The sequence below is a fragment of the Balaenoptera acutorostrata genome, chromosome 6 (genome assembly GCF_949987535.1).
Source record: "Balaenoptera acutorostrata chromosome 6, mBalAcu1.1, whole genome shotgun sequence".
NCBI lineage: Eukaryota > Metazoa > Chordata > Mammalia > Artiodactyla > Balaenopteridae > Balaenoptera > Balaenoptera acutorostrata.
The window spans coordinates 102655825-102677616 of NC_080069.1; the positions used below are offsets into that span (position 1 = coordinate 102655825).

A 21792-nucleotide genomic window follows, 5' to 3' on the forward strand; every position below is an offset into this window, starting at 1 on the left:
ATTTCTCCAAAGAAGATATACAGCTTGCCAACAAACACATGAAAGGATGCTCAACATCACTAATCATTAGAGAAATGCAAATGAAAACTACAATGAGGTATCACCTCACACCAGTCAGAATGGCCATCATCAAAAAATCTACAAACAATAAATGCTGGAGAGGGTGTGGAGAAAAGGGAACCTTCTTGCACTGTTGGTGGGAATGTAAATTGATACAGATACTATGGAGAACAGTATGGAGGTTCCTTAAAAAACTAAAAATAGAACTACCATATGACCCAGCAATCCCACTACTGGGCATATACCCTGAGAAAACCACAATTCAAAAAGAGTCATGTACCAATGTTCATTGCAGCACTATTTATAATAGCTAGGACATAGAAGCACCCTAAGTGTCCATCGACAGATGAATGGATAAAGAAGATGTGGCACATATATACAATGGAATATTACTCAGCCATAAAAAGAAATGAAATTGAGTTATTTGTAGTGAGGTGGATGGACCTAGTGTCTGTCATACAGAGTGAAGTAAGTCAGAAAGAGAAAAACAAATACCATGTGCTAACACATATATATGGAATCTAAAAAAAAAAAAGAAAAATGGTTCTGATGAACCTAGGGAAAGGACAGGAATAAAGACACAGATGTAGAGAATGGACTTGAGGACACGGGGAGGGGGGAGGGTAAGCTGGGACGAAGTGAGAGAGTGGCATTGACATATATACACCACCAAATGTAAAATAGGTAGCTAGTGGGAAGCAACTGTATCACACGGGGAGATCAGCTCGCTGCTTTGTGTCCACCTAGAGGGGTGGGATAGGGAGGGTGGGGGGGAGATGCAAGAGGGAGGGGATATGGGGATATATGTATACATATAGCTGATTCACTTTGTTATACAGCAGAAACTAAGAAAACATTGGAAAGCAATTTTACTCCAATAAAGATGTTAAAAAAAATAAAATACATAGATAGAAACAAGGGGAAAGAAATAGAACAAGTTAATATACTTAGGAATCTTGGTTTACTTAATGTTTATATGTCTAGTCACTCTTCCCTGTGCCTCAGATGTCCCCACTGTGGTGTTCTTACAAGAAACAGAGTTGAGGTTGAGCAAGGGCCCACAGGTGGCGGGTTCCTTAAGCCAATTATATATATTTGCCCTGTTGGAGGGATGCAGGGATAAATATACCTGGCCGGAGCTTGCCAATTAGCCTGCTCAACAGCCATGGATTTTAACTGTGTTTCCTGGATACAGCTCATGGGACCATAATGGGGCCATACTGCATATCACCAGTGGGTGGTTGTTTTCAAGGTGACAAACTTGTCAGTCTAGAGGTGGCAGAATTATGAACTTGTCTTTCCATCTCTTCCTACCATAAATAACGCTCTTCTTTGTTCCATCACATTTTTAATTTATTCCATCTATCTTTAGTAGTTTGCAATTTTATTTACTACCTATATTCAACACAATTTATCAATTCTGCCTATATTTCGTAAGTCAGTAGCTTACTTTTTATCTCTACTTACAAGTCATTTTACCAATATCTCATAAGTTATTAGCTTTACAATTTATATGCGTAACATTTTTTATGAGTTTTATCCATCTTATGTCTTTGTCTTCTATAATAAAATTGACTATTCCTAAACAATACAGGAAAACCTCATTTAATATACATCATGAATAACAGTGGTAATAAAGTACCTGTGACACTATTACAGTAGAAGTTATAAATAGTTTTATATTACATTACAACATGATGTAATATATTATTGTTGCTTATATACTGAGATATTATTTATATTCTTCTCTACTTTGAAATTATAATAGTTGTTAGATAGCATTCAGTATTCAAAAGTCAATATTCAAAGACTACTCTCCCCATCATCATCTTTTAACTTGTCCAAGAAGGAAGTTTGTTGCCTACATTGTCAAATAGCTTTGAAAAATATTGCCCTATAATCCTCTCATGTGTTTATCTCCCAATATTATAAGTAGATGAAGAAATGGACAACCAATGAGTTTTTTTCAAATCATGCAAAGAAAATCAACATTATAAGTCTGGTTCAGGAAACCATAAATATTCTAACTTGGCTTATAATACTATGAATAAAATTACTTTTAATAAATTTAAATCTTCCCTTTATTGTATGGCAAAAATATGTTACAAATAAATAAGAAATAAATGGAGCAACAGGTTCAGAGAGTTGTTAGTCAAAGGATATGTGAAATAGGAGGAAATTATGTTTTGAAAATACAACTGAGTGCTTCTTGAGGAATAATGAATAACTTTACACAGGAGATACTTGACAAGCACTACCTCAGCTAGGTGATAAAGGTCAGTATCAATAGTGAGAAATTATATTGATAGTAGTACCCTTGTTATGATGTGATGAAATGGCACTCTACCTTTGTGATCTTCCTCCCAAAAGCTATAAACCCAATTTAATCATGATAAAAGCATATGACATACCTTGAATGTAAATGGATTAAATGCTCCCACCAAAAGACACAGGCTGGCTGAATGGATACAAAAACAAGACCCATATATATGCTGTCTACAAAAGACCCACTTCAGACCTAGAGACACATACAGACTGAAAGTGAGGGGATGGAAAAAGATATTCCATGCAAATGGAAATCAAAAGAAAGCTGGAGTAGCAATTCTCATATCAGACAAAATAGACTTTAAAATAAAGAATATTACAAGAGACAAAGAAGGACGCTATATAATGATCAAGGGATCGATCCAAGAGGAAGGTATAACAATTGTAAATATTTATGCACCCAACATAAGAGCACCTCAATACATAAGGCAAATACTAACAGCCATAAAAGGGGAAATCGACAGCAACACAATCATAGTAGGGGACTTTAACACCCCACTTTCACCAATGGACAGATCATCCAAAATGAAAATAAATAAGGAAACACAAGCTTTAAATGATACATTAAACAAGATGGACTTAATTGATATTTATAGGACATTCCACCTAAAAACAACAGAATACACATTTTTCTCAAGTGCTCATGGAACATTCTCCAGGATAGATCATATCTTGGGTCACAAATCAAGCCTTGGTAAATTTAAGAAAATTGAAATCGTATCAAGTATCTTTTCCGACCACAACGCTATGAGACTAGATATCAATTACAGGAAAAGATCTGTAAAAAATACAAACACATGGAGGCTACACAATACACTACTTAATAACGAAGTGATCACTGAAGAAATCAAAGGGGAAATCAAAAAATACCTAGAAACAAATGACAATGGAGATACGACGACCCAAAACCTATGGGACGCAGCAAAAGCAGTGCTAAGAGGGAAGTTTATAGCAATACAAGCCTACCTCAAGAAACAGGAAACATCTCGAATAAACAACCTAACCTTGCACCTAAAGCAATTAGAGAAAGAAGAACAAAAAAACCCCAAAGCCAGCAGAAGGAAAGAAATCATAAAGATCAGGTCAGAAATAAATGAAAAAGAAATGAAGGAAACAATAGCAAAAATCAATGAAACTAAAAGCTGGTTCTTTGAGAAGATAAACAAAATTGATAAACCATTAGCCAGATTCATCAAGAGAAAAAGGGAGAAGACTCAAATCAATAGAATTAGAAATGAAAAAGGAGAAGTAACCACTGACACTGCAGAAATACGAAAGATCATGAGAGATTACTACAAGCAACTCTATGCCAATAAAATGGACAACCTGGAAGAAATGGACAGATTCTTAGAAATGCACAAACTGCTGAGACTGAACCAGGAAGAAATAGAAAATATGAACAGACCAATCACAAGCACTGAAATTGAAACTGTGATTAAAAACCTTCCAACAAACAAAAGCCCAGGACCAGATGGCTTCACAGGTGAATTCTATCAAACATTTAGAGAAGAGCTAACACCTATCCTTCTCAAACTCTTCCAAAATATTGCAGAGGGAGGAACACTCCCAAACTCATTCTACGAGGCCACCATCACCCTGATACCAAAACCAGACAAAGATGTCACAAAGAAAGAAAACTACAGGCCAATATCACTGATGAACATAGATGCAAAAATCCTCAACAAAATACTAGCAAACAGAATCCAACAGCACATTAAAAGGATCATACACCATGATCAAGTGGGGTTTATCCCAGGAATGCAAGGATTCTTCAATATACGCAAATCAATCAATGTGATACACCATATTAACAAATTGAAGGAGAAAAACCATATGATCATCTCAATAGATGCAGAGAAAGCTTTCGACAAAATTCAACACCCATTTATGATAAAAGCCCTGCAGAAAGTAGGCATAGAGGGAACTTTCCTCAACATAATAAAGGCCATATATGACAAACCCACAGCCAACATTGTCCTCAATGGTGAAAAACTGAAACCATTTCCACTAAGATCAGGAACAAGACAAGGTTGCCCACTCTCACCACTATTATTCAACATAGTTTTGGAAGTGTTAGCCACAGCAATCAGAGAAGACAAAGAAATAAAAGGAATCCAAATCGGAAAAGAAGAAGTAAAGCTGTCACTATTTGCAGATGACATGATACTATACATAGAGAATCCTAAAGATGCTACCAGAAAACTCCTAGAACTAATCAACGAATTTGGTAAAGTAGCAGGATACAAAATTAATGCACAGAAATCTCTTGCATTTCTATACACTAATGACGAAAAATCTGAAAGTGAAATTAAGAAAACACTCCCGTTTACCATTGCAACAAAAAGAATAAAATATCTAGGAATAAACCTACCTAAGGAGACAAAAGATCTGTATGCAGAAAATTATAAGACACTGATGAAAGAAATTAAAGATGATACAAATAGATGGAGAGATATACCATGTTCCTGGATTGGAAGAATCAACATTGTGAAAATGACTCTACTACCCAAAGCAATCTACAGATTCAATGCAATCCCTATCAAACTACCACTGGCATTTTTCACAGAACTAGAACAAAAAATTTCACAATTTGTATGGAAACACAAAAGACCCCGAATAGCCAAAGCAATCTTGAGAACGAAAAATGGAGCTGGGGGAATCAGGCTCCCTGACTTCAGACTATATTACAAAGCTACAGTAATCAAGACAGTTTGGTACTGGCACAAAAACAGAAATATAGATCAATGTAACAGGATAGAAAGCCCAGAGATAAACCCACGCACATATGGTCACCTTATCTTTGATAAAGGAGGCAAGCATATACAGTGGAGAAAAGACAGCCTCTTCAATAAGTGGTGCTGGGAAAATTGGACAGATACATGTAAAAGTATGAAATTAGAACACTCCCTGACACCATGCACAAAAATAAACTCAAAATGGATTAAAGACCTAAGTGTAAGGCCAGACACTATCAAACTCTTAGAGGAAAACATAGGCAGGACACTCTATGACATACATCACAGCAAGATTCTTTTTGACCCAGCTCCCAGAGAAATGGAAATAAGAATGCAAATAAACAAATGGGACCTAATGAAACTTAAAAGCTTTTGCACAGCAAAGGAAACCATAAACAAGACCAAAAGACAACCATCAGAATGGGAGAAAATATTTGCAAATGAAGCAACTGACAAAGGATTAATCTCCAAGATTTACAAGCAGCTCATGCAGCTCAATAACAAAAAAACGAACAACCCAATCCAAAAATGGGCAGAAGACCTAAATAGACATTTCTCCAAAGAAGATATACAGATTGCCAACAGACACATGAAAGAATGCTCAACATCATCAATCACTAGAGAAATGCAAATCAAAACTACAATGAGATATCATCTCACACCAGTCAGAATGGCCTTCATCAAAAAATCTAGAAACAATAAATGCTGGAGAGGGTGTGGAGGAAAGGGGACACTCTTGCACTGTTGGTGGGAATGTAAATTGATACAGCCACTATGGAGAACAGTATGGAGGTTCCTTAAAAAACTACAAATAGAACTACCATACGACCCAGCAATCCCACTACTGGGCATATACCCTGAGAAAACTAGAGTTCAAAAAGAGTCATGTACGAAAATGTTCATTGCAGCTCTATTTACAATAGACAAGACATGGAAGCAACCTAAATGTCCATCGACAGATGAATGGATAAAGAAGATGTGGCACATATATACAATGGAATATTACTCAGCCATAAAAAGAAATGAAATGGAGGTATTTATAATGAGGTGGATGGAGTTGGAGTCTGTCATACAGAGTGAAGTAAGTCAGAAAGAGAAAAACAAATACAGTATGCTAACACATATATACGGAATCTAAGGAAAAAAAAAAAAAGGCCATGAAGAACCTAGTGGCAAGACGGGAATAAAGACACAGACCTACTAGAGAATGGACTTGAGGATATGGGGAGGGGGTGGGGTGAGATGTGACAGGGTGAGAGAGTGTCATGGACATATATACACTACCAAATGTAAAATAGATAGCTAGTGGGAAGCAGCCGCATAGCACAGGGAGATCAGCTCTGTGCTTTGTGACCACCTAGAGGGGTGGGATGGGGAGGGTGGGAGGGAGGGAGATGCAAGAGGGAAGAGATATGGGAACATATTGTATATGTATAACTGATTCACTTGGTTATAAAGCAGAAGCTAACACACCATTGTAAGGCAATTATACTTCAATAAAGATGTTTATAAAAAAAAAAAAAAAGCATATGACAAATTCCAATAGAGGAGCATCCTACAAAATATTTGACCAGTACTCTTCAAAACTGCCAAGTCATCAAAAGCAAGGAAAGTCATAGAAAATGTCAAAGCTAGAAGGAGGCTAAGGAAATGAGACAAATAAATTAAATGTAGTATCCTGGAAGAGATTATGCAACAGAAAAAGACATTAGGTAAAACCAAAACAAATCTGAATAAACTATGACTTTAGTTAATAATGTATCAATGGTGATTCATTACCTGTAACAAATGTACCATACTTATCTAAGATGTGGGAAACTGGATGTAGGGGGTATATGTGAATTCTCTATACTACCTTTCTAATTTTTCTATAAATCTAAAACAGTTCTGAAAAATTTCTCTTTGACATAAATCATAGCAATATGTTTTTGAATTTGTCTCCTAAGGCAAAAGAAATAAAAGCAAAAATAAACAAATAGGACCTAATTAAACTTGAAAGCTTTTGCACAGCAAGGGAAAACACCAACGAAACCAAAAGACAACTTACAGAATGGGAGAAAATATTTGCGAATGATATGACCAGTAAGGGGTTAATCTCCAAAATATATAAACAGCTCATACAACTCAGTATCAAAAAAACACAAACAACCCAATCAAAAAATGGGTAAAAGGCCTGAATAGACATCCTTCCAAAGAAGACATACAGATGACCAACAGGCACATAAAAAGATGCTCAACATCACTAATTATTAGAGGAAAACAACAATAAGATATCACCTTACACCAGTCGGCTATCATCAAAAAGTCTACAAATAACAAATATTGGAGAGGATGTGCAGAAAATGAAACCCTTGTACACTACTGGTGGGAATGTAAGTGGTGTGGCCTCTATGTAAAACAGTACGGAGGCTCCTCAAAAAGCTAAAAATAGAAGTATTATATGATCCAGCAATTCCACTCTGGGGTATATATCCAGAAAAAATGACAACACTAATTTGAAAAGATATATGCATCCCAAATTCATAGCAGTACTATTTACAATAGCCAAGATATGGAAGCAACCCATGTGTCCATAACAGATGAATGGGTAAAGAAGATGTGGTATATATTTAGAATGGAATCTTAGCCATAAAAAAGAATGAAATTCTGCCATTTGCAGCAGCATATATGGACTTAGAGAATATTATGCTTAGTGAAATAAGTCAGATGGGGAACAACAAATACTGTATGATACCACCTACATATGGAATCTAAAAATTAATACAAACAAATGTATATGCAAAACAGAAACAGATTCACATAGAAAACAAACTAGTGGTTACCAAAGGGGAGAGGGATAGGGGAGGGGCAAATTAGGCTTATGGGATTAAGAGATACATACTACTATGTAGAAAATAGATGAGCAACAAGAATATATTGTATAGCACAGGGAATCATAGCCATTATCTTGTAATAACTTTTAAGGGAGTATAATCTGTAAAAATACTGAATCACTATGCTGTGTACACCTGAAACTAATATAATATTGTAAATCAAGTATACTTCAATAAAAAAGAAGAACAATTTATATTTTGAAAGTTATAAATACTTGTGCCCCTCACAATCCAAAAGCAATTTATGTACTTGAATTAAGCAGCAGTGATACAACAGATTATAAATCTTGGAAGTTTATATTTCACAGAGTGGCTGGACTCTTGGTCCACAAGCACATCTGTAAGATATTCCAATATTCATATTTTCCATGAAACCTTATACATAGCAAAAAACAAAAACAAAGCAAAAATTACATGAGAGTGAATATCATGGCTATCCTCAGTTATTTTGTGATTTAATGAACTACCCAATGATTATATTATCCTTAGTCACATTAGACCAAAAATTACTACATCCCTTTTTTCCTCTTTAAGATCAGTGTGTGATGGGAGCCACCCATTGAATTAGAAAAATCAAAAATCCATTCCCTTTACAGTTTTTGTTTTCATGTCGTGTTAGTTTTTTCCATTTCTACTGTAACAAATTACTGCACACTTCGTGGCTTGAAACAACACAAATTTATTGCGCACTTCATGGCTTGAAACAACACAAATTTATTATCTCCCAGTTTCGGAGTTCAGAAGTCTGAAATAGGGCTCTTTGGGCGAAAATCCAGGTGTTGGCGGGGCTGCATGCTTTCTGGAGGCTCCAGAGGAAAGTCTGATTTCTTGCCTTCCCTAGCTTCTCGGAGCTGCCTGTGCTCCTTGGCCCCTTCCTGCATTTTGAAAGCCAGCAGCTGTGTCACCCCATACTCGGCCTCCACCGTCACATCTCATCCTCTGATCCTCCTGCTTTCCTCTTCCATCTTTTAAGGACCCTAATGATTACACTGGGTCCCTCTGGATAATCCAGGATACTCTATTTTAAGATCCTTGACATCTGCAAAATCCCTTTTGCCATGTAAGGTAACATATTCATCACAGGTTCTGGGGATTCAGACATGGATCTTTGCTGGGGGTGGGATGCTTTACTCTGCCTAATATACAGATTTAGCATAAAGAATATTTGGTCATAAAACTCACTTTTAGGTTGACGCTTCCTCTCAGATTTCTTTCTTTTGTCCTAATTCCCTTCTCAACATTCACGTTGCATGTCATTTAGTGAGATAATATATGTAAAACCTGTATTTTTACAGTTTGAACCTTTTTTGCTTCCTTATGTATCCCAAGGAACTAGAACTGTGCCTGGCCCTTGTTAGGCACTCAACAAACATTTGATTAATGAATGAACAAATAGTTAAGTGGTAGTTACTTCTATAAATATTTAACTCTTTCTTTTTTTTCCATTTTTAAAAACTGAGGTATAGTTGATTTACAATGTATTAGTTTCAGGTGTACAGCAAAGAGATTCGGTTCATATATACATACACACACATGCTCTTTTTCAGATTCTTTTCCCTTATAGGTTATTATAAGATATTGAATATATTCCCCTGTGCTATACAGCAGGTCCTTGCTGTTTATCTGTTTTATATACAGTAGTGAGTATCTGTTTATCCCTTTCTGCTAGTTGCACCTATGTGTGTGTGTGTGTGCTTTCATTATCTAGCTGCTACTTCCCAGTAAATATGGGACAGAACTCATATCTTGGGTAATGATATACTTTCCTAAATAAATTTTATGTTTGGTCTCATCAATAGACATCACCTTTTGAAGTTATTTTTGAAGAACTCAGCACTGCTTTGATTATTGGAGCCTACGAAAGATTAGAATATAATGTTAGCTTTCAATTCCCAAATAAGCTTATTCTATTATTCAGAACTCAATCGAATTTCCTCTTACCTTTAGTCTACTTCCTCCATTGGTAAGTCATCTGTTTGATCATTTAATCATAGCCAAAAAAATCACAGATGGGGCCCTAACCTGCCATAATCCTCTGCGACCCACAGGCTCTTTGACACCCGGTACAGTATTCGGGAGAACGGTCAGCTCCTCACCATCCTGAGCGTGGAAGACAGCGATGACGGCATTTACTGCTGCATAGCCAACAATGGCGTGGGAGGAGCTGCCGAGAGTTGTGGAGCTCTGCAAGTGAAGATGAGTGAGTAGGAAAGAGAATCATCCATTGATTTCAAAGCTGACTTGGTACATTTTGAAGCAGGCAGTAAATAGAGCCTCCCGCATACCTGTATGTTCAGGCAGCCAGACAAGTTCAAGTTCAAATCACAACCTTGAGACAGTTCCACACCCCTTATTCCTGCCATCAACCACCATCCTACAGGCAAGCCTCATTGTTCTCTACCATCTCCCATTTTCATGCCTTTATATGTCTCTTTATTTGTGCCACCCTAACATCTTTCACCAGGAACTTCCCTTTAGAATCTTTACCCCATACCTTCAAAACAGTTTCATTACAACCAAACACCCTTTTAATCTAAAACCTCTTTGCAGACACTTCTTCTACCCTTTTGCCTTGTTTCAAACTTGATCTTCTTGAGCGACTTTTCAAACTTGAGTGACTTTTCTGCTGAAAGGGAGGCTATTTCTTCCCCACTTCATGTCAACAAGGCTAGCATGTACTGATGTTTCATTGTGGCTTTTAAGCCATTATATTTTGTATTCCTGTGCAAAACCTTTCCTCTCATGAGGGCTTTTGCCATTTTGACATTCTCTCTAACTCTGTTCATCAAGTCAGCTACTCACTTCTAGGTCCTCTCCCATATTTCTCAAAGATTTTGATTCCAGATTTATTAAATTTCTATCCATTCCTACTCCTGCCATTATCCTAAGGGATTTCAACAGCCATGATTCAGAGCCACTGTTCACTTCATCCTATAGCTCCTTGACCTTCACAAGTCCAGTGATGTTTGCCTTAACTCTGTATCAGTCTACCCAATCTATGACCTCGTCACCCCCAGGAAATGGACTGTATTTCAAATCTTAAACCCCAGTAGGTCACATCCTGAACATGGACATTTCTATTTCCAGCTCTGTCCGATGAGGAAAGTAGTTTCCCACACTCATGATTTGCCTCCAAACAGAAAGCATAAACTCCATCTGTCTCTTTCTCAGCTAAGAACAGAGTCTAGCTCTCTCACACCCTTCCTCCCACTCCATACCGTCACCATCATGGTCATGTTCTCCTGCCCTTAACTCCATTGGGGAGGTCTCTGTTCCATCGACCCCCAATGGGCACTTCATTCAATTCTCTCTTCACTTAGTTCTCTCTCCTACCTAGCGTGGCATCATCACGCAGCCCTTACCAGCATCCTCAAATCTCATGACCCCCTGTGCTATAGCACCTGCTGCCTGCAAACTCTCAACCTTGTAATGAAGTAACCTTTATTTTCTCCTCTCTGACGTCACACTACTGATGGGAAAAATCACAGAAACATGCATATTGGCACCATACAAAGCACGGTGGAATCCAGTTCCACCCGGAATGTTTATTATGAGTTTTTGTTGTTGATTTTATCACTATTTCTTACATCTTTTATCTTTTGGTTTTATTGTTATTGTTTTGCTGGAGGAAGTTGTTTACTGCTTCTTTTCAGTGTGAGCACGTGAGATGTATTTTCTGAATGTTTGTGTGGCTGAAAGTCTTTATTTTGCACTCCAATTTTTTCTCCTCATATTTCCTACATATCTGTCTTGATATTCTACTTTCTAGGAGATTTATTTGGCTTTTCCTTCTATATCATGAATTTGGTCTTCAGTATGACCATTCTGCTATTCTGACCTTATATTCTGTACTTTGATCTTAAAAACCCGTATTTTTAATTTCTAGGTATTATTTTTTCTCTGACTGATTTTTTTCATAGCCAACTGTATGTGTATGATGCAATATTCACTCATCTAAGGATACTATTAATGCATTTTTTAAAAAGCATTTTCTTCTTTCACCTGCTTTATTTCTGTTTTCTTCAGGCTAAGTTTTGATTTTATTTTGATTCTCTTTCTTCATGTTCATGGTTGTTCTCACATGTCTCTTAATCTTTTATGTTTGATCACACTTATAAATGCTGTCTGAGATTAACTATAATAGGTATGTAGTGGGGCTAGTGGGACATCGTGGGAAAGCTGATCTGGGGGTTCTGAGGGTAAATAGGTTGGGATGTACCCACAAGCAGGCTTTCTTTCAGCATGTGGGGCAGTAAGAACACCAAGTAAGGAAGTTGGGATGTTCTCTTTTGCTGAAGAATGAAGGTGTGATTCCAAAGACAGAGTACATTTAAGTACTTCACTACTTTGTGGTACTACTTTTCCTTTGAATACTGCTCATACTTTTCTGGCACTAAATGTTCTTGATTTTGGTTCTATCCTAAATCCTCTTTTTTTCTTCTCTCCTCTTCTTTTCTCCACTCTCTCCTTAGGAAAGCTCACCCATTCAGGTGGGTATACACTGGTGTGGCCATCCCAACTGTTAAAATTTTGGAATGCTTCCACACTGCTTGCTAAAGAGCTGTTTCATGAGACCCTCAAGGTCCCCACTCCCATCGCTACTCCAACTACCCTCAGATCTCCTTGGGGAGTTCCCTCCCCCAGATTCCTTATGGTCCAACAACTAAGGGTTCAGTCTTGGCATAGCAGGACACTTCCAGCATCCCACTTCAACAAGATGACCAGTTCTGATTAGTCAGGGCTCATGGCTCCACCTGAATCATGCTCCCTTAGGGTGGGGAATCCATGACTCCACATCAACACTCAGTTCATTCCTAGTTTTCTTTATATTCAATTGCCTGCAAAGGTTCTCCTGACCTCTCACCAACAGATGACAAAGACATTTCATTGAGAAGACAGGAGTTATTTGCTTTAAGCAAAGGTTTTCTGCCTAAGACATTATCTGTGACAAACTCAGGTTTGCCACAGGGATCAGTTCAGGGGGCCCAATGGAAGGAATGAATAATACTCTCTTTGACTATATCACAGGTGTATCAACTCCTAAGCTAAGCTTTTGCCAATAGCTGTATGACTACTCAACTCACAATTGAGGTGCCTAGTCATTATCTAAATGTAGGTATTCACTGTCATTGATGAGAATGAGCACTGTATGCTTTAGATAGCAGACAAAGTGACAATGTTGATATTTTCCTATAACATGTTTAAAGCCTGTCTTTGCCACACTGCAGGATCATACCACCTCTAAATGGCAATAAATGGCTAGATTAAAAATCAATAGACCATGCAGTCTTTGCAAATATCACTTATAACCACCACCAAACCATGTCCCTCCAACACACACACACACACACACACACACAATTGAAGTAGAAGGGCAAAAATCCTTATTTCCTGCTCTTCTATGTCAAAGTAACAAATTGATTATGGCACATGACCTGAAAGAAATAAAATGCATCTATTTCTCAGTAGTCTCTCCTGCAAAGACAGTCTTCTGTTTTGTATCTGTAACATGAGATTCCTTAGGAAATAAATGTAGTTTTCATTATTTTATGAATGTTCCAAATAGTAAAATAACTGGCATCCTGAACTTGTCAATACTTCTATGCATTAGATTTAATAATGTCTTCCTCTGAAAGCTCAATATTGGAGAATAAAAATTAACTGACATAAACTATTTCTTCTGAAAAAATTAATCTAGGAGTGTTTCACAGAGCAGTATACACAAGTTGGCTTTGCAGAGTAGAGTTACTCTGAATTGTATTACAGAGTTTCTCTGATTACAAATATAGTAACATTTGATTTATTTTCTAGAGGATAAATGTATCTAATTTTTAATCATCAAACTTAATAGTCAAATTAAGATGGAAGCCAAAGGGAACGTAGGTCATAACTCAGAATTATACAAATAAAACTTATATCAAAACTTTACTTTCATATGTTTTCATGTCTGTTGCTATGAATTATGTAATATTGAATTGTTATGGTATCAGTTTATTTTAATCAACTTTTTATTAACTATTTTTAAAGTGAAGAATACTATGATAATTTTAAACTCCTAATATGTTTTATGAACTGGTTTTTCAAATAAGATAAAACAGAGATAACCTAAATTTTCAAAAATGATTTCTGTTTGATAGCCACTAAAAACATGTCTTAGCATTTGGCGAATTCTGTATTATAATAAGCCTAAGAATATTTTTAATGTATATTTATAATTAAACATAAACTGAGAAACTCTAAGTTTAATAAAGCCATATTGCTTTTTAATTTTTAACCTTCATTTCCCTTTAGAACCTAAAATAACTCGCCCTCCCATAAACGTAAAAATAATAGAAGGATTAAAGGCAGTTCTACCATGTACTACAATGGGCAATCCCAAACCATCAGTGTCGTGGATCAAGGGGGACAGTGCTCTCAGGGTAAGTGATTGTTATGTTAAAACATGTATATACAACACATTTTCAAATACAACAATCCTTTGCAAACTCAGTCGCACACTTATAAACTTAGTATAAACTTTTTTCCACGTACAACATTTAACCAAACTTTAATATTTCTGTTCCCATATATGCAAATTGTAAGGCATTCCAGTTGGGGCTGAGTAGGGGAAAAAAGAGATAGGAACAAGTAGCGTTAAGGATGATAAAGGAGGCAAAGCAGAGCAAAGCTATAGTCTTTTTGTTGGTTGGTATTTGAATCATTTATTTTTCAACTTTGAATCTTTGAGACTCAAGAGATTTTAAAAATGGAACTAAGCTCCAAGCTTTAGACCTGACAAATAGTTTCTGGGAGGAGAGAGAGAAATAAGGTTTGGAAGAAAAGGAATGAGAACATTCTGGAGTGAAGTTAGAGCATCAAGACTCAAGACTGGTGAACAAACCACCTTGACAACAACCTCAATCACATAGTCAAACTTGAAATGCATTATTCACATGCTTATTTTGTACTGCTTTGTATCTTATACCTACATTTATTGATAAATTACTATACTGCATCACCATCGTCTCTTTCCATCCTTGTATAAGCTACTAACTGTGAACTCAGTGAGGTCAAAGACATTATGTTTTTCATATTACTGTACTCAGAGTATTCCATGGGGAATACATAGGTGTTGATATATGTCAATTAATTGAAATAAAACATAATATCAATTAGCTTTGTTTTATTTAAAATAAAACAAATAATTTTCATTTTTTTATGGTAATCTATATAATTCTCTGTCTTTTCTTTTGTTATAAATATTTTCTACAATAAAAGCAGGGGTGGCTCTATATATACTACTGAATTTAGAGTCCCCAGAGAGAAGATAGATGTAACATTTTAACGATAAAGACCAATTTTTGTATTATCTGTAGAATTTTCCAACTTTTCAAAGGACATATATTCCCCTAAGGATACCATATAGGCAGTAAGCATGGCTGTTAAAAGCAATGCCTTTAATCAAACAGACCTGGATGTGACTGTTTTAGATATCAGATAAACTCCTAAAATAAGGCTTGTTGATGTAGGACATCCGATAAGCCTTGGGGTCCTCATATAATGAAAGAAAATAAAAATAACTACATCTTATGGCATTGTTATTAAAATTAATTTTGGTAATCTTATACTATCTCATTTATTATTGTATGTTACCCATAATAAATGCCAAATAAATGTTAAAATAATATTTTTGATAAGATTGATAGTGATGACGAGATGAAATATAGCAAATGTGTCCTTGACAGACCCATGGCCATTTTTAATTCATGTCCCTATCCCTGGCAGGAAAACTCCCGCACTGCGGTTCTTGAATCTGGGAGTTTAAGGATTCATAATGTGCAAAAGGAAGATGCAGGAAATTATCGATGTGTGGCAAAAAACAGCCTCGGGACGGCATATTCCAAGTTGGCGAAGCTGGAAGTTGAGGGTAAGGAGCTGCGTTCCTTCCCATTACAGTGCTAGCAGAGGGCCTCACGCTCTACTGTGAAGGCTGTATTTCAGCCTGCAAAACAGAGAGGCAGTAGGTAGTTCATTTCCCTCATTTATTCCAGATATTAGACCGTGAGGTCAACACTCAAAAAATTGAAAAGAGAAAAAAAAAAAGTTCCTTTGTATAACAGGTCATATTCCATCTATAGCACATCAATTAACCAAAACCGACTAAAGTCACTATAATACTAAAACAATAGGATACCATTTTAGAACGTCTTCTTGGCTTGGACAATTCTCCCTTGTTTATAAATTTGAAGATATTCATTTTATCTTTTTTCAGCATAAAAGACGTGTCTTAAAAATGTATCAAAAAGAAAAGAAAAAAAGTAACCTGTTTCCAATTGTATTGCCACAAAGGGTTGAGAAAAATATAATACTGGCTCAAAATGTATAACCCCAAATGGTCCTACTTCTATGAGTTACATTGTCAAAATATTTTCCGTTTTTTAAAGTGTTCCTTTAAAGTCAATTAATCCAACAACTGGTTGTGAAATATCTTCACTGAGAAATCAGAATCCAGATCGAGCTAGGGATTCTATCCATTTGGTCCTCAGCTCCTTCTTGACCTAAAATTATAACATATTTTGCTTAAAAATAGAAACTACCAGCATGCCTATACAAGGTGAGTAAACTGAGTGCAAAACTCGTCCCAGCTCCTCCTGTTACAGGCCTTAGAATTAAACTCTCTGGCTCTCAGTTTTCTTATCTGCAAAGTGGGGTTTGTTGTGAGTATTCAATGAGATAAGTTACTGGTAGTATTTAGCAGAGTGTCTGACCCTTTGTAAAACTCAGCAAATGTTTACTATAAGAATTATCACTTCCTTTTCTGCTTTTCTGTTATCTGATTGATAAAGTGATTATCACACACTGGCACAAATTATAGTTCAGCTGGGGAAGACTTCACAGTTTCCCCATAGCTTACTTTGATGTCACCCTTCTCTTAGGCCAAAATCGACCCTTTCCTACATTTCTTCCTTCTCAATCATACAGTTTTCTATTAGCTCCTTTAAGATTATCTTTATTTCCTAGCTAGACCTTCTTCTCACAGCTTTAATGATCTCATTTCAATTAACTGTTCATGGAAAGGAATGAGGTTGGAGGGAATAGTGGTTGTCAGATGTAAAAAGAATATATTTTTAGCACAGCTGCTAGAATTTAATATGTTTTAAATTATCAGTGCTACTTAAAGCTCAGAATGCAACAACCACCTGATGTAACTTATTGAGTGAAAATTAACTAAACATACAAACACATTCAGTCCCACTTTCAGACACAGTGAATGTCTGCCTAGATCCAGTGTTTCCTTGAACTATATGTGGAAGGATACAGAACCAATGTTATCCATTTGTGTACAATATCATAAATATTTTCCTCTTCAAGGTATGAAATACGAGCCCACTGAATTATAACATCAAATACTGATTGTTTAGGTTACTGTCTTCAAAGATATTGAAACCATTTGCTTTAGCTTTGGCCTAGAGAAAATTATCACAGGTCTCATTAGTTGGAGTTCAATTACACAGTTTGGTCTTGCCTTGCCATTTAGTTTTGTATCATGCCTATCAGTAAAACTGAACACTCTCCTTTCTTCCAAACACTGAAAAGATCATGTTCATTGTGTTAATAATTAATATATGCTAGAGATTTTATTAAAATTGCTAGTACTGAGAGCTCATAATATCATTTAAAGTTACTCTACCGGTAGGTAAGATGCTCATTTTAGCACGCATGTCTATTTCTACTCCATTCTAATCCTTATTAGTCAATATACACGAAAATATGTGACATGCTTAGCACAGCTGCTGGTATATAATATGCATTTAGTAAATGGTATCAACTATAATTATTGCTATTAGAACATAAATTTTGCCGCAAATCTGCTTTGGCTATTGAAGCTCTGAAAAATTGGCTTCCACCTAAAGAAATAGTTGAGGCATGTCCACAAGATATAATGCAAACATGACCTATTTTAAAGGAAGGGCCAATTCAACCAACAACTCAGAGCAGGTGAAAAAGCAACTAAGAAGTCACTGGAAGAATCCCAATGTGCCTTCAAATGCCTGCTGTCTTGGCAATGGTGAGGGCTAAAGATGAAGCTGGCCATGATCAGTTAGGACAGATGAGCATTTGCTATGTATTATATCGGTAACTCTGCAGATTAGTTTGAGCAAATCAGAATAAAAGCCCTGTAAGTGCTATTTGATGTGGGGCTACACTGAGGGCAAATAGGTATGTCAGGGAAAGATACGGTTTGTCTGCCATTGTGAGCTTCTAATGAGGTTAAGCATGCCAGGTTATGGATTTAGTACAGTGTGTTTGCTAAATCTTAGCAGCCATAACAAACATGAAAGAAACACCCTTGGACACAGAAGTAAAGCTAGCTCTCTTTCTAGATTGCCATCCTCAGGCCGCCGGGTCTCTGGAATGGCAATGTAAAGATATTCTACCCTGCCGCCTTGCCTTAAAAGATTCAAACAGTGGCATGCAAAATTACTGATGGAACCATCTAACTCAACCATGACCAAACATGGATGTTTTTCGAAAAGGATGAGCAATGGGATGGCTAACATTTTAAAATCCTAAATGCTTTACATGTATTATTTTATTTTAATTTTCACTAACAGTCACTGAGGAAGGGCCTATAGTTGTACCATTTTAGGAAACCCAGGAACACAGAGGATAACTAATTCACTCAAGGCTGCACAGATAGAGGCACCTAAGAAATGGGGTAACACTGAATACTGTCTGTTCTATTAAAAAACGAGAGAATCATGTGTGACATTGTCAAGAGTAGTGTCAGAATGGGGATGGGGAAGAAGCCAGAATTCTGTGAATGAAGGAGAACAAGAACTGAAAGAAAGAGAGACAGTGTATGTAGACAATTTTTTCCGATAAATTTGGCAGAGAAAAGGGATGAGTCAAAAAAGTTAGCAGTAGTTGGAGGCATCTTTGGCACATAGGAAGTGTGGTTTTGCACGATTTCTCTTTTTAAAAGATTGAAATGTTTACGAAAAAACATGGACAGTGTTAAAATATTAACGAGAAGGAACCCAGAGAGAAGGAAAATTTGAATATACAGGAGAAAGGTGGAATATTCAAGGGACTGTGGTGCTTGGGAAGGCAAAAGAGATGTATTCAGCAATAAACTTTATATAGGGGGTGACCGCATGTCCCAGTTTGCCCAGGACAGTTCTGGTTTACACCTGTTGTCCTGGAATAATTATTAATAGAGTCCTTCTTTTACTTTCAAAAATATCCCAGCTTCAGTGGTCAATTATATGATTACTTAGACAGGAAGAAGAAACTTCCTTCCTTGTAATAGGAAGAAGGAGAAAAGAGGTGTATGCCAGTATAAATGAGTTCATAAGTTGGGCAGATGGAATTTGAGAAAGCTCTGTTCTGATGGGCTCTATTTCCTCTAGGAAGTAGGAAGTAAGGTTATCTTCTGAAAATATGTCTGTAAAGGGGGGCAGAGGGATGAAGAGAGTGGAAAGGTTTTAAAATAGCTGTGGGGAATGGGGGAGATGACTCACAGGGAAACCAGGCTTGCTGGGCAACACTCAGATTTTAGCAGAGAAGAGTACTATAAATACAGAGTGGCATCAATTTGCTTCATTGCAGGTTTTCCCACAGGGTTGCTCAGCAGTACAGGTATAAGTTGGAATAAGTAGAAAGCCAAATCCAAAGGCAAGATATAAGCATTGGAGTTTTGCCAGGAAAGAAAAGAGGGCAAAGGATTTGTGAATATTGTAAGAGAATGCTTGAAATGATGACTCATGGAATCTTTATGTACTAAATACACAAACCTGGGATTAAACACTTAGAACTCCAGCAACACGGCCAACAAGATAATATGAAAATCTTCCTACTACAAACAGCCAGAAATGCCGGGTTAGTTGTATAATTCATAAGGAAAAAAATGTAAATATTCAGAAGTCAGGAATGAATAGAAATTGGAAAAGCAGAGCAGTAAGATCATGAGCTGGTTGGGAATTGTCCTCCACGTAATGAGACAAGTGCCCATTTCTATAATGTAGAAGATTGGTTTTAAGACTCTTAAAGGGAAAAAGTCAAGGTCTTGGGTCCCCGTGAAGTGGAAGTTAGCTCTGATACCCTGTATAAAGCTGAGAACCACTGAAGTGAAAAGATAGGCCAGAAAAATTCTACCCGTTGGCATAGAAAGACAACACAGAGGCTTGTCTTTCTCTTCATAAGAAGAAAAAACAAGTGTTCTTATGAATGAATAGCCAACACTCAGGACTGTATCTCAATTAGATTTGGTTTTGAATTCATGCTACCAGCACAGCCAGTCTGGGAATCCCCAGTTGGAGAAATTAACATAAAAATTAGTCCCAGGTCTTCCAAAAAAGACATAGAGATGGCCAACAGGCACATGAAAAGATGCTCAATATTGCTAATTAATAGAGAAATGCAAATCAAAACCAAAATGAGGTATCACTTCATACTGGTCAGAATGTCTATTATCAGAAAGTCTACAAATAATAAATTAGAGAGGGTGTGGAGAAAAGGGAACCCTCCTACACTGTTGGTGGGAATGTAAATTGATACAGCCACTATGGAAGATAGTATGAAGGTTCCTTAAAAAACTAAAAATAGAGCTACCATATGATCCAGCAATCCCATTCCTGGGCATATATCCAGAAAAATGAAAACTCTAATTCAAAAAGACGCATGCACCCCAATGCAGCACTATTTACAATAGCCAAGACATGGAAACAACCCAAGTGCCCATAAACAAATGACTGGCTTAAGAAGATGTGGTATATATAAAACGGAACATTACCTGGCTATAAAAAAAGTGAAATATTGTCATTTGCAGCAACATGCATGGGCCTAGATGATATTGTACTTAGTGAAGTAAATCATTCAGAGAAAGACAAATATGTGGAAAGACATGTGGAATCTAAAAAATAATACAAATCAGTCTACATACACAACAGAAACAGATTCACAGACACAGAAAACAAACTTATGGTTACCAAAAAGGAGAGGGAGAGAGGGAGGGACAAATTAGGAATATGGGATTAACAGATACAAAAAAATACATAAAATAGATAAGCAACAAAGATTCACTGTATAGCACAGGGAATTATATTCAATATCTTGTAATAACCTGTAATGAAATATAATCTGAAAAAAAACTGAATCACTTTGCTGTACACCTGAAACTAATACAATATTGTAAATAAACCATACTTTAAAAGAAAAAAATTTTAAATTAGTCCCTGGTCAAAAATTTAACAACAAAAAAGCTGAAAAAAGAAACACCTTACACAGGTTACATAGGGTTTTCATAGGTAAAGCCACACTGAGGATGAGTTCACAATACAAAATTATTGCATCCACAGGAAACAACCTGCCTTGAGTGAGAATTAGCTGACACAATATACAAAGTGATTTAAACCCCAGGAAATTCGATTAACAACACAATATAATAGATAACTCTAAAATAAATATGTTTAAACTAAAGACACAAAAGGAGGAACAACAAAAAAGTAAAATACATTAGGAAGAAGAAAGGCAGTTCCGATAAAGAATTAGATATAATTTTAACAAATGAAAAATATAATGGTTAAAATTAAAATTCAGTTGTTGAATAATGGTATATTAGAGATAAAGAGATAATTCACACATTAGAAGTCAGCTCTTCAGAATTAAGAATTCAGTGCAGAGAGATGGGAAAGATGAAATTGAATTTAAGAAATAATTAAGGATAAAAAAAGAAATAATTAAGGATGTAAATTATAGAAAGAGAGAATAGAGAAATGTAAAAGAAGCTGTACTCAAAAGCATGATGCCTGAGAACT

The 21792-nt window shown here is 36.3% G+C and overlaps 1 protein-coding gene across 2 annotated transcripts in view; it reads left to right on the forward strand.

Moving 5' to 3' along the window:
• MUSK (muscle associated receptor tyrosine kinase) overlaps positions 1 to 21792 on the forward strand; it is a 95487-nt gene that overhangs the window by 12710 nt on the left and 60985 nt on the right. For both annotated transcript variants that reach the window (XM_057549277.1, XM_057549278.1), the window contains exons 3-5: positions 10042 to 10193; positions 14285 to 14412; positions 15758 to 15899. In XM_057549277.1, coding sequence (XP_057405260.1) covers positions 10042 to 10193; positions 14285 to 14412; positions 15758 to 15899 — 422 coding nt within the window. The remainder of the gene's footprint in view (positions 1 to 10041; positions 10194 to 14284; positions 14413 to 15757; positions 15900 to 21792) is intronic.